Source organism: Natrix helvetica (genome assembly GCF_964273705.1).
Source record: "Natrix helvetica genome assembly, chromosome: 5".
In the NCBI taxonomy this organism is placed as follows: Eukaryota; Metazoa; Chordata; class Lepidosauria; order Squamata; family Natricidae; genus Natrix; species Natrix helvetica.
This window is the reverse complement of record NC_138551.1, coordinates 72,310,280-72,322,644: the sequence shown is the minus strand read 5'-3', so window position 1 is coordinate 72,322,644 and position 12,365 is coordinate 72,310,280. Positions and strand designations below refer to the sequence as shown.

General features: G+C 37.0%; 1 protein-coding gene across 2 annotated transcripts in view; it reads right to left on the bottom strand.

Annotated features, from left to right (window-relative positions):
- The window catches only part of PPP2R2D (protein phosphatase 2 regulatory subunit Bdelta), a 38,951-nt gene that overhangs the window by 5,637 nt on the left and 20,949 nt on the right, over window positions 1–12,365 (bottom strand). For both annotated transcript variants that reach the window (XM_081956182.1, XM_081956183.1), the window contains exons 5-9: window positions 9,211–9,323; window positions 7,519–7,696; window positions 5,570–5,734; window positions 1,474–1,643; window positions 1,296–1,387 (exon numbers count right to left, since the gene is read on the bottom strand). In XM_081956182.1, the coding sequence (XP_081812308.1) occupies window positions 1,296–1,387; window positions 1,474–1,643; window positions 5,570–5,734; window positions 7,519–7,696; window positions 9,211–9,323 (718 nt within the window). The remainder of the gene's footprint in view (window positions 1–1,295; window positions 1,388–1,473; window positions 1,644–5,569; window positions 5,735–7,518; window positions 7,697–9,210; window positions 9,324–12,365) is intronic.

Below are 12,365 nucleotides of genomic sequence, written 5' to 3'. Positions count from 1 at the left end.
ATTTCTAAAAACCTCTTTCTGGCTTATCTGGGACAATACTATCCATTCTGGCTGCCAGCAGTTCTCTGGGTTAAAAGGGAGAGGTTATTATTCTGTTATGGATTGCACCAGTAGATGCTATACCAATTTCGTTGTTTCGGCCCAGTATTTTTCAAATAGTAGGTAGATACAGCAATTTTATATGCGGCAACTACCATTTGTCATATGTATATGCAGTATTTAAAGCCGTTTCCTCCAAAAATCCATTCCATTAATATATGCAATATTATTTGGTCTGCTAACAGGAACTGACCCTGGCATTTATTTCATGCAATGTGAAGAACATGTCTCATCACTTAACAATAATTTTGCTTATGGCAACATTATTTGTTTGAATTATATCACACTCATCACTGAATAAAAAGGGGTAAGCCTAAAAACAATCCTTGTTCCTAAATGCTAACCACTATTAAGAATAGGTAGCAAGGGCATGAATAGATGTTGGGCACAGATGTTTACTGCTTTTAAGAAGAAAAGCTGGAAATACAGAAGCAGGGTTAACATTGCTATGATATCCTTAACTCATCCCTATCTTTGACTTAAAAGTGATACAATAGAAGTCTTTCAAAAATTATTGTGCCAAATCCCTTAAAGTTGAGCTCTAAGGGTAGATATTTTGCAAACTTAGTAATTTCTAGAAGAGGGCTTGGCAACCGGCAACCCATGGACCTGATGTGGTTCACCACATAAAATCATCTAGCTCAATCCCCAAAAGAAATAGAGGAAGCAAGAGGGAGAGGTTCCTGTGGCTCCTTAGTTTATTTTGGCAATGGGTTCACTAACTCTCATGGTATAGATGGGGAGTCACATCCCCTGGGAATGGTGGCAGTAGTGGCACAGTCTCTGCTCCCTTCTCATAAGAAGTCTGCTGACCCGTCCTTCAGAATGTCTACCATACTTCCAATTTTTATCTCATTAAAAAAGAAAGTTTAGGCATTTTTATGCCTCCAAATTCAAAGGGTGAATTCAGATCCAATCAAATGATATGAAAATTTCAAAGTGGATCATAGTTATGAATACACATCTGGAGGCACCTTTATTAATCTATTACACCTGCTACCACGTGTCATCATTTAGAGGCAGAGCAGGGTTTGCAAATGTTGGCCTTTTCAATGGACTAGCAAATTCTGGATAATCCACTATTATACTGCAAATATGTTAAAGTGAACTGTACCTCTTTATTTTTGCCACAGTTAAGACAATATAACCATTTTCAATATTCAGGAAAACTTTTCAATTATATAAACCAGTCTTACCTATCAGAACCATTCCAGCAGCATTCAAATTTGTCAAAGATGCAGTCATTCTCATACAGTGAACAGAGTTTGCTTCGAAGATATTCATGAACCTTAAAATATACAAGTGCAGAACAGTATGAGAAGGTTTTCCATTGCAGAGTACCTCTTTTCCTTTTTTAAAGCATGAGCACTATACCTGATAGGTCTCTACTGGCCTGTTTTCCATATTTAGATCCCATACTTTAACTGAAAGATAGTCTCGGGTCATCATGTATCGACCACTGTGACTGAATTTTACATCTGATATTGAAGATATTATTTCTGAAAAGAATGATCTGCTGCTGGGATCTTCAGGCTCCTCAAAGACTGAGAATTACAAGATAGGATGAAAACGGTTAATAATTATGTAGATGAACATTGTTACCTTTTCAATAAATTTAACCTTAGCTAAAGCAGCTACAGGTGGTCCTTGACTTACAATAGTTCACTTAGTGACTGTTCACTGTTACTGTTGAACAGTTACTGTTCAAGGTAATTGTTTTTCAGAGTTATGACCTTTGCAGCTTCCCCATGGTCAGGTGATCAAAATTCAGATGTTTGGCAACTGATTCATATTTATGACTCTTGTAGTGTCCCAAGGTCATGCGATCCCCTTTTGTGACCTACTGACAAGCAAAGTCATTGGGAAAACCAGATTCGCTTAACAACCGGGTTACTAACTTAATAACTGCAGTGATTCATTTAACAACCGTGCCAAGAAGTCGTAAAACAGGGCAAACCTCACTTAACAAATGTGTCACTTAACAACAGAAATTTTGGATTCAATTGTGGTCATAAGTCAAGGACTACCTGTATTTCCAGACAGTATGCCTTGAGAGTTACTAAAATATAGCTGAAAACCCAAAGTAGCTTCACAATGAGATAGGTGGCATATACATTTAATAAATTAAAGAAATGTCTGTTCTCTGCCTGTTAGAATGGGTACCAAAGTGACTTTGGATACACACATACACTTACATGTTGCTCTACATTAGTATTCGTTAAATGTGGTCCTAGGATCCTGGGGGTACCTCAAGACTCTGTCTGGGTTTCATGAAATGAATATTAATTACTATCGTAAGTGGAAACATAATACAATATTGAAATCCCATCGAATAATTGTGAGAAGTGGCAGCAGCAACCGTGTCAATTTTAATTTTTAATATAATATATATATAGAAAAATGTAACCTGTAGAAACAAAACCTTTTGTATCCACTATAATTTTGTAAAGTGGCAAAGAGTCCTAAGATAAAAAGATTTTAAGGAACTCAGCTCTACAGTGGCGGCTTGTCAAACCCTTTCTGGCTTGTCTGACAGAGGGGCGGGGGAAAGAGGTTCTGTTGTGCAGCAGACACATGCATGTGCAAATGGAGCTTAATGAGTGTCCCCTGCTCACGAAAGTGGTGCTACGCACACACTCACTCATCCGCCACTTGCACAGCCTGGTTTTGAACAGGCCACAGCCTTGGGGCTGGGGGGGCCTTGCTCTATGGGTTGCTCTCTATCATAACAAGTTGACTCTTCCATATCTGTGTTTTCTAATAATGTATATTAAGAGCAGAAAAATACTTCAAAGATAAAAGATCTGGTTATCTGCAATATTCCAATTTCTTGTTTATTGATTTCATTAATCTAAAACCACCAAACAAACCAAATTGGATGGGGCACTACAGAAGCTCTACAGGTACCATAGCAGGTGTTTATGAACAACTATTTGTGCTCAACAAAAGTAAAGAAATTGAAGTTTTAATTTTCTCCTTGCTAATGCGGCTTAACTTCCAAGTTTATTAGCATTTCCTTAATCATACAGAAATAATGTTGCTTTTGCTAATCTCTGCTGATCTCCAATTTATAAACTTTACATTTAAATATTCAACAAACAATATTCTTCCAAATCAATGGCTTCAGGCTCTTGAACAATGTAAAACTAATCAACAGTAAAACCCATTTCACCAAATGTAAGTACAAAACAATGATATTATTTTTTTTCTTTTAAATTGTTGTTTGCCACCCAGAATCACAAGGTTGAGGTGGTAGCCATATAAATAGAAACAAAAATAAATAAACATAAGGACAGGTCTAAATATCTTGGATAAAATTATAAATTTTAAGTCCCCTTCTAAACTAGAAAAAGGCTACATTTAATTTTAAATGTTATTCCATATCATAATTCCCCATGATAAAGAAAACTAACAGTTCTTGATATTAAACATATACAAGATGGGATCTGCAAGAATTCCTCTGCTAACAATCTAATAGCTCACGGTATAGTTTATGGGAAGAAAAATTCTTGCAATCAGTGTACAAAAGTCTTTGTACAATGTAAGCATCTTGGACCTGAAAATCAACTAGTACAACCAGGGAAACTGCATAAAACCCTAAGAGCTCCTCCTGTTTGCTCACATCATTTATTCTTAAACAGTTGTAATCAGAAAACAAATTATTTTCAAAATGTGAGCTCCTAAACTTTTAAGTAGTAAAGTCCTATTAAAAATGATCGATGTATAATCATGAAAGATTTTATTTCTGGAAACTACATTGAACCACAGGTTGAGAAGTCTAGCTTTTTATTTATTTGCATTTAATTATGAAAGCAGTCGTTTCAGGCTTTCATAAGCAGAGTTATCTAATAATAAGAAAACAGTTTAAAATGCTTCAAGATACTACCTGGCAAACCAATCCAATAAGGTGGGGGAAAGAGAACCTTTCCCGGAGGATCCTCCACTTCCTGAGTTCTGCTGTGCTCATGCCAGCTAGGGCAGAAGAGAGGGTTGCAGCTTTTACCTTTGTAAAAATATTATCTTGCCAATTGGTCTTTTTTTATTTATTTAAAAAAAACCCTCTTCCCATTACGTTCCCCAAGGGAAAGCAAGTAATGACATCAGCTCCAGGGGCTGATATAGTTTCCCATTCACTCCAGAAGTATGCCTGGAAAATGTAGGGAATTTGGATCACAATCGGATCCAGAGACTTCCCCAGTCCAGCCCTAACACTCCCCCAAAACCTACTGCAGAAGCAGTCATGACATACCATTCATGACAGGTCAATTTTCCGTTGAAGGTTAGTGCAAAATCTCCCTTTACCCATCCATGAAACCACTGAATTTGGTCTAAATCATCTCAAAGATAGATAACCTTTTCTAATTTCTCATGCTGTTCATGGGTCAAATAATTTGACATCGTAATTGCTAACAGCTTTGTAATTTAATTTGCATTTTATTCCTAGCCACTTTGAGAACTGTTCCTGCGCGGGGGGGGGGGGGGGCGGGGGGCGGCGAGATGAATGCATATTAAGGTACTTCATGGTTCTATATTTGTACAAGCTTCTCAGGAGCCTATTTCCATTTTTTTAAATATAGCACCAGATTAGGAGCAACAATACTTACTATGCATAAGCATTAAGCTGGGAAAAAAAGTCCAACATCAAAACTAATGGCTATCACAATTATTTTTTCTCTCAATATCTAACTACAAATTGCAACAGAGTATTAGTATTTCTCAAACTTAACTACAATTACAGCTTTAACAACTGAATTCTTTTAAAAAATATATTAGGGAGAGTTCCAATTGAATATTTATTTTTAAAAAATTAGCAGACTCAAAACCAAGACCATGACCTTGAGAGAACACTTCAGAATGTGGGATGTTTAATTTTGAGTTTAGAAATGTTACACACTATTTCAAATCCAACACATTAAAAAACAGATTTGTAATAGATGATTTTGTTCTGTCAACATAAATTAGTTATAGTCATTATTAAAAGAGGTTATGTTCTACCAACCCAACTGATGTAGCAAAAATATACTGAAACTTCTTAAAAGTTTTTTTTTTTAAAAAAACCAACTAGTTAAGATAGGATTGCCAAAAATCGAGCGGCTATATTTTACAAATGGGCAAACTAAATTATATTAGTTATGTCTCACACTTTATCCTTGCTTAAGAACTATCTATCTAAAACACGGGTGTCAAACTCGCCGTGTCACGTAACTGTCACGTGACATTTTGCAACGTTTTCCCCATTTGCTGAGCCGGGGTGGGTGTGGCCTGTATGTGATACATCCGGCCTGTGGGCCGCCAATTTGACACCTCTGATCTAAAACAATAGGTTGATTTTCTATTCTTTAAAATGCAGTTCTCTCACCATAGGAATGATATTGAAAAGTCCTTTACTGGCACCTATTTAGTACTTATTCACAAAAATGAACATACCCATTTCATTTCTGAATATGCTTTATAAAGCCTAACTACTTACATTTTGAATGCCTATCACAAAGGGCAGAAGAACGCATATCACAGAGCCGAATAGTTCCTTTGCTACTGCTGTAGACAAACACATTACAATGATGAGGATGAAATTCTGCTGCAGTTATCACCTCTGTTAATTCCTCCATATTAGCAGGCTTTATGTCTACAATATCTGAAAGTTGCTTGTAAAGGTTAATATTGATTTGGTTATTCCAAAAATCCAACTTTATGCAGGAAAAATGTTACAAAATCTTTAAATAAAATTCTGTTGCAACATTCAGAACCTTTATCTGTGGCATTTAATGTAGTTTCTAAAACAGTCACTTAAATTTCAGAACAGCTTTATGAAAATGTTTACCATTTATTGACATAATTTTAACTGTTTAGCATTTCAGATATGTAGGATTCAAGAACATAACAAAACTATGCTGTTCTGTAATTTCACTTTCACTGTACAATTACGTTAAATGGTTAGTATTTTATATGAGGCTTGTAATTTATGAACAAGCCAACAGGCACTTTATGTTCAAGGGGTCAGAAGAATTCATACTATCTTTGAGTGTAGTCAAGCCATTGAATTTTCATTAACACATTTAAAGAGTCAGGATTATGTGCTGTCGTCAGTGTTGACTCCATTAGCAATCACAAAGACTAATTTCACCATAATGTGTCTCTAATCTGGTCCTTCAGGTCTTCCAGTTTTTCACTTGTTGCTACTGTACCTGAGTCCAACCATCTTGCTATTGTCATCCTCTTCTTTTTTCTTCCAACATTAGAACCTTCTCAGAAAGCTAGGTCTTTGCATAATATGGTCAAATGATGATTCAATTCTGGTCATGTGTGTCATGTTCAACTGAGAACTCAAGATTGGTTAGTTTGATGATCCATGTTTTCTTCGCTCTCTGTGGTATCCATACGAGTCTTCTCCAAAGCCAAATTTCATAACTATGAATAACCTTTGTCTTCAAAGTCCAACTTTAGTTTCCCTAGTGTCACAGGAAAACCTGCACAATTCTGAACTTTGTAAGTATAAAACATCACATCATCTGAATAACTTTTCCAAGGCCTTCATGGTTGCTATACCAAGTTCTAGTTAGTGGCCCAATCCTTCACTTTTTCCTTTACAAATAATCCTAAAAGACAGAAGATTCCTAACACTTTGATATCTTCATTGTCAACTGTAAGGTTAGTTTTTGTAGCCACTGTCAAGTTTGTTCTTCTTTATATTTAATTTTAGTCCCATCTTTTTCATTAAATTCCTGGACATTACTAGAACTTGTAGATCCTTTGCATTTTTGGCTATCAGAGTAGGGCATAAGGACAATGCAGGCTACTGATGTTTCTTTCTCCAATTTTAAAATCACAGTGTTCTTTTAATCTTCTTTTAATTCAATTTTCTTCAATGGACAGTCAACCTACAGGCTGAAAAGATAATGGGGAAAGTATATAGCCTTGTTTCACTCCTTTGCCAAACCTCAAGCTGCTCGGTCCATAGTTTTTTCAGGAGGACCATAAGATCTCCCAAGATTTCCATTCTTCTAAGCACATCCCACAGCTTGACATGACTGATACAACTGAAGGCTTTCTTGTAATCAATGAGGCAAATACTGACTTCTCATTGGGATTCTTTGGCTTTCTCAATGATCCAGTGTGCATCAGCTGTAAAGAAACGCAATACACCCAGTGAAGTCAATAAGAATTGTCACTTTTCTTGGCAGGATCATGAAAAAGATACGCCACTACCTTTTAGGATGTACTTCAATTTTCTGCTCTAGTCTACAGATCCTGATTCTTTGGTGGTCTAACTTAACTTAAATTCTAACCAGTTCTGCTTAGATTCTGTGACCAGACAAGATCAGTCAGGTGCTGCCACCTGCTGAGACTTAACCAAGTATTAAACAGTAACTATTTCACTCTACTATATTTATACATTTTTTTCTTACGTAAAAAGGATACTAAAACTTCTATCTGTGATTTCTAAATGCCACAGGTTGATTCTTAGGTCATCTGCAGAAAGGTATGTTTCATGATCACTATTTACTGAAATAGAGTTTATGTGATATGTGTGTGCATTTGCAAATATCCTTCGAGGACTTGCTTCTACCATGAGATCCATGGGTTTCAATATTGGCACCTAAAAATTAAGAAAAAGATATCAATTTGAAACTTCAAATTAGTCTGATAGCATTTAAAGCAATTTTTTCAAAAACCATTTAAAAAGTTTTAATTACAAGGTAGCTTGCTCAAATTGCACAATCTACGTCCCCATGGAAATAAATTCAATGGAATTACTTCAAGGGAAGTGAGTATCCAATTACTTCAAGGGAAGTGAGTATCCAATTTTAACCTGGGTTATGATTACAAAGGTGATACTGCCACAAACTACTGCTGCCTTATTCATATTATAGTTGTGTAATTACATTAATATGCTTTGTAAAACTGCATCTTCTGGGCTTTTCACATGTTCAACATCTAGCATCCAACTTGGTGTAATATTACAAGTGTCATCATCTCAAAAACATTGTTGGATATAATAAATAGAAGACAACCCTGAATTTAAGATGATCTACCTCACTATCTCCTTGTTGCAAAATTTGACACCCCTGCTTTATATTGTCAGGGTATCCAAGATATCCCTATCACTTTACAGATAAATTATTGGGGTGGGGTGGGGGTGACAGAGCTATTTTCAGATAGAGATAATATAAGAATATATCCTGCCAATGAAAGGCACCCCAGAATCGCCTTATGGGCAAGATGGGCTTCATAAAATAGGGAGGGAGGGAAGGAAGGAACTATCCTGCAAAAAATATAGTGATAGCTTACTTCTTTATGATTGAAAAATTAGCTAACACAGTAAAAATCTTCCAAAATAATTACATTAACTGACATACACTACTCAAACTAAAATGAAACCTAACTTTCATATAGCATTAAAATGTTCTGCATCAAGCAGATGATGTTATTCAATATAGAAGATCAATTATTTCAAATTCTGTTTTTCTTTAGTCTTTTTATGCAGCTGGACAGTGAATTTCAGAAGCCCTACATTGAAGGAATATAGAAAAACAAAATCAGACCATCCAGATTAGGATTGTCTATACTAGGCAGTGGCAATCTGTTAGTAACCAAATGGTGTATGTATGTAATACAGGGATTGGGGGACAGATAAGGCAATAACGAGAAGCTAGGTTTTTTCTTCTTCTCCTAGACTGAGAGAGGGGATGGTGGAATTTTCTTTTTAAACTATTAAATCTGATTTAGGATTTATGCTTTCATTTGTTTTCCACCCAAAAGAACAGAACTGCTGCCAATTTCTACATGTGGTTGGAAAGGGCCATGATAGCATTTAAGGGCCAAGTATAGCTCAGAGAGCTTAAAATGCCTATGGCTGATTTTCTTGATAATGATTCTCCAAATAGCTGCTTTCTTACATTTATGTTTGTGGGCACTGATTCTATGACCATTTACAATATATTAAGAAAAAGCTGCCAAAAATTACTTCGGTAATTAGAGGTGTTACCCAGGCAAATAAATTAAAAAAATGTATTTTAGCACTGTAGCTCAGAAATGAGTATTTCATGGCTTAAATGCAACATAACAGGTTCGGACATTATTCAGATTTTATTACTAATGCTAAAGAAATACCCGTAGCGCTGTGATTCTAAATGGATCCCGAAGTCGTCCATCTTCATCTTTCAAGTTATAACCTTCAGCTCTTTTATCCCTTTCACTGATTTTCCATAATTTAATAGTTTTATCTGAAAGGAGAAAGATTTCAAGCTAATAATAATTACTAAAAATATCTGAACATATCACCTATTATTCACCTCTTCTTACAAATAACACAGTATTTTGCAATCTGGAGCAAGTGCCTCTTGCTTCTTCCCCAAATTTAGGGATGAGATGTTTCCTTTTCTGCAGGACTGCCACATATACTTTGCACTCTTTGAGAACTTGGGTGGTGGTGGTGGTGGTGTTGGGCAGGGTTTTCTATTGGAAACCTGACACAGTGTTTGGATTCCAGTCCAACATTTATTTTAGATTTTATAAAAATAGAGGACATTGAAGCTTTGTTTACTATCTGTGCATAACTGTATTTCAACAGTGATTAATCATACATTTGAAAGCACATGTTTATAGCTATATATAGATATATAGATATAGCTATAGAAGTTTTTTATTTGATGAGTGACATCTGTAACTCTGCTTTTGTCCAAGATTATTGCATACGATATTGGCTAAATAAAATAACTAAACAGTTTTGATAAATTAGATAGGAATTGGCAACATACATACAATTTCAAATTCAGCAGGGACAAACAATTCCTGGAAAACAGGGCTATCAATAGGCACTAATCTCTGCACAAACAATGTAATTTAAGGACAGCTGCCAGAGAACAACAGGGGAAAAGGACTTCAGGTAATCCTCGACTTTTGACCATTTGCTGGCCTGTGATGCATTATTTCATTCAATTGAAGATTATAGACAAAAGAAAGCTTTACGCAGACATGAATGGTATACACCATTTTCAATTATTTTGGCTCCATTTTGTGGCTAAAGAGGATGAGGGGGAGGCATGCCTCTATCAGAGTAAAAGGAACAATGTGGAATTAAATCATGCAGGCCAGTCCTAGGGTAATCAGCAAGTGACAGCAAACTGCTAGAAGCTTTGCAAAGCCCGGTGGGCTTCTGGCTGCACTATGAATGGAAATTAAATTGATGAACTGGCAACCACAAACAACAGAAAGATGCCAGGGGTTCCAGAATAAGTTATAAGTGATGTACAGCTAGAATCTCCAGTGCCATATCAATTAAATGATAACAATTCTGCAATAGTATAAGGTGAAGAATTTTAATGCAGCAAAGAAGCACAAAACAGCAGTAGTTGTAAACATGAAACAGAATCATCCTACAAAAGAGGGTTGGAACCAAGAAGCATCAGAGAAGCCATAGGAGCATTAGAGCAAGTTACAAGTGGAGTACATGACGTACTCCACCTCATACTGGGCTGCTCCAGTAACAGCAGTATGAGAAGAATATTAGCATCAGTCAAAGGTGCTCACATAGGGTGAACAGAAGGCGACAAGTCATGGTCAAGGGACTGAGTGACCCAACCACACCAGCTCTCTGGTTACCTCCCCGCACTGTAGGTATGGCCGCAGGTGGCACAAACTGAACTCTCTAGCACAATACAACATTAGGAAGCCAGAGGTGAGGCCATGGTAATCCATGTCCTCACAAAGACTTTTTCTTTGCACCTAAACTTTATGGATGGAGCGGTATTAGATTACAAAAAACATAACCAATAAAGGTTTGGTCAAACTCATCTTTTCTCCTGCAGTACTCAAATGACGTTCAAAATATACAGTTGCAAGAAAAAGTATGTGAACCCCTTGGGATTACGTGGAGTTTTGCATGAATTGGTCATAAAATGTGCTCTGAACTTCATCTAAGTCACAACAATAGAAAAACACAGTCTGCTGAAAATAATATTACACAAACATTAGATGTTGCCATGGTTTAATTGAACATAACATATAAACATTCACAGTGCAGGGAGGAAAAAGTATGTGAACCGTTGGGCTTAATAACTGGTTGACCCTCCTTTGGCAGCAATAACCTCAACCAAACGATTCCTGTAGTTGCAGATCAGACCTGCACAACGATCTGGAGTAATTTTGGACCACTTCTCTTCACAAAACTGTTTCAGTGTAGCAATATTCTTGGGATGTCTGGTGTGAATCGCTCCCTTAAGGTCATGCCACAGCATTTCAATCGGATTAAGGTCAGGACTCTGACTGGGCCACTCCAGAAGGCGTATTCTGTGCTGTTGAAGTCATTTTTGTGTTGAATTACTTGTATGCTTTGGGTCATTGTCCTGTTGCATCATCCACCCTCTGCGGAGCTTCAGTTGGTGGACAAATGGTCATACGTTTTCCTGCAAAATGTCTTGATAAACTCTGGAATTCATTTCCCCATCAATGACAACAATCCGTCCAGGCCCTGAGGCAGCAAAGCACCCCCAAACCATGATGCTTCCTCCGCCATGTTTTACAGTGGGGATGAGGTTTTGATCTTGGTGTGCTGTGCCTTTTTTTCTCCACACACAGTGTTGTGTGTTTTTCCCAAACAACTCAATTTTGGTTTCATCTGTCCACAGTATATTTTGCCAGTAGTGCTGTGGAACATCCAGGTGCTCTTTTGCAAACTTCAAACGTGCTGCAATATTTTTTTGGGACAGCAATGGCTTGCTCCGTGGTGTCCTCCCATGTACTCCATTCTTGTTTAATGTTTTCCTTATTGTAGATGTGTCAACAAAAATGTTAGCATGTGCCAGAGATTTCTGTAGGTCTTTAGCTGACACTCTAGGATTCTTCTTTACCTCATGAAGCATTCTGCGCTGTGCTCTTGCAGTCATTTTTACAGGATGACCACGCCTAGGGAGAGTAGTAACAGTGCTAAACCTTCTCCATTTGTAGACAGTCTGTCTTACCGTGGACACATGAACATCAAGGCTTTTGGAGATATTTTTGTAACCCTTTCCAGCTTCATGCAAGTCAACAATTCTTGATCGTAGGTCTTCTGAGAGCTCTTTTCTGCGAGGCATGGTTCACATCAGACAGTGCTTCTTGAAACCAGTAAACCCAAAACAGGTGTGTGTTTTTAAAGGGCAGGACAGCTGTCAGCAACACATCCAATATCATCACACTGATTGGAGTCAAGGTTGGCTCACTCCTGGCTCCAATTAGCTCTTGGGTAAGTCATTAGGCTAGGGGTTCACATATTTTTTCCTCCCTGC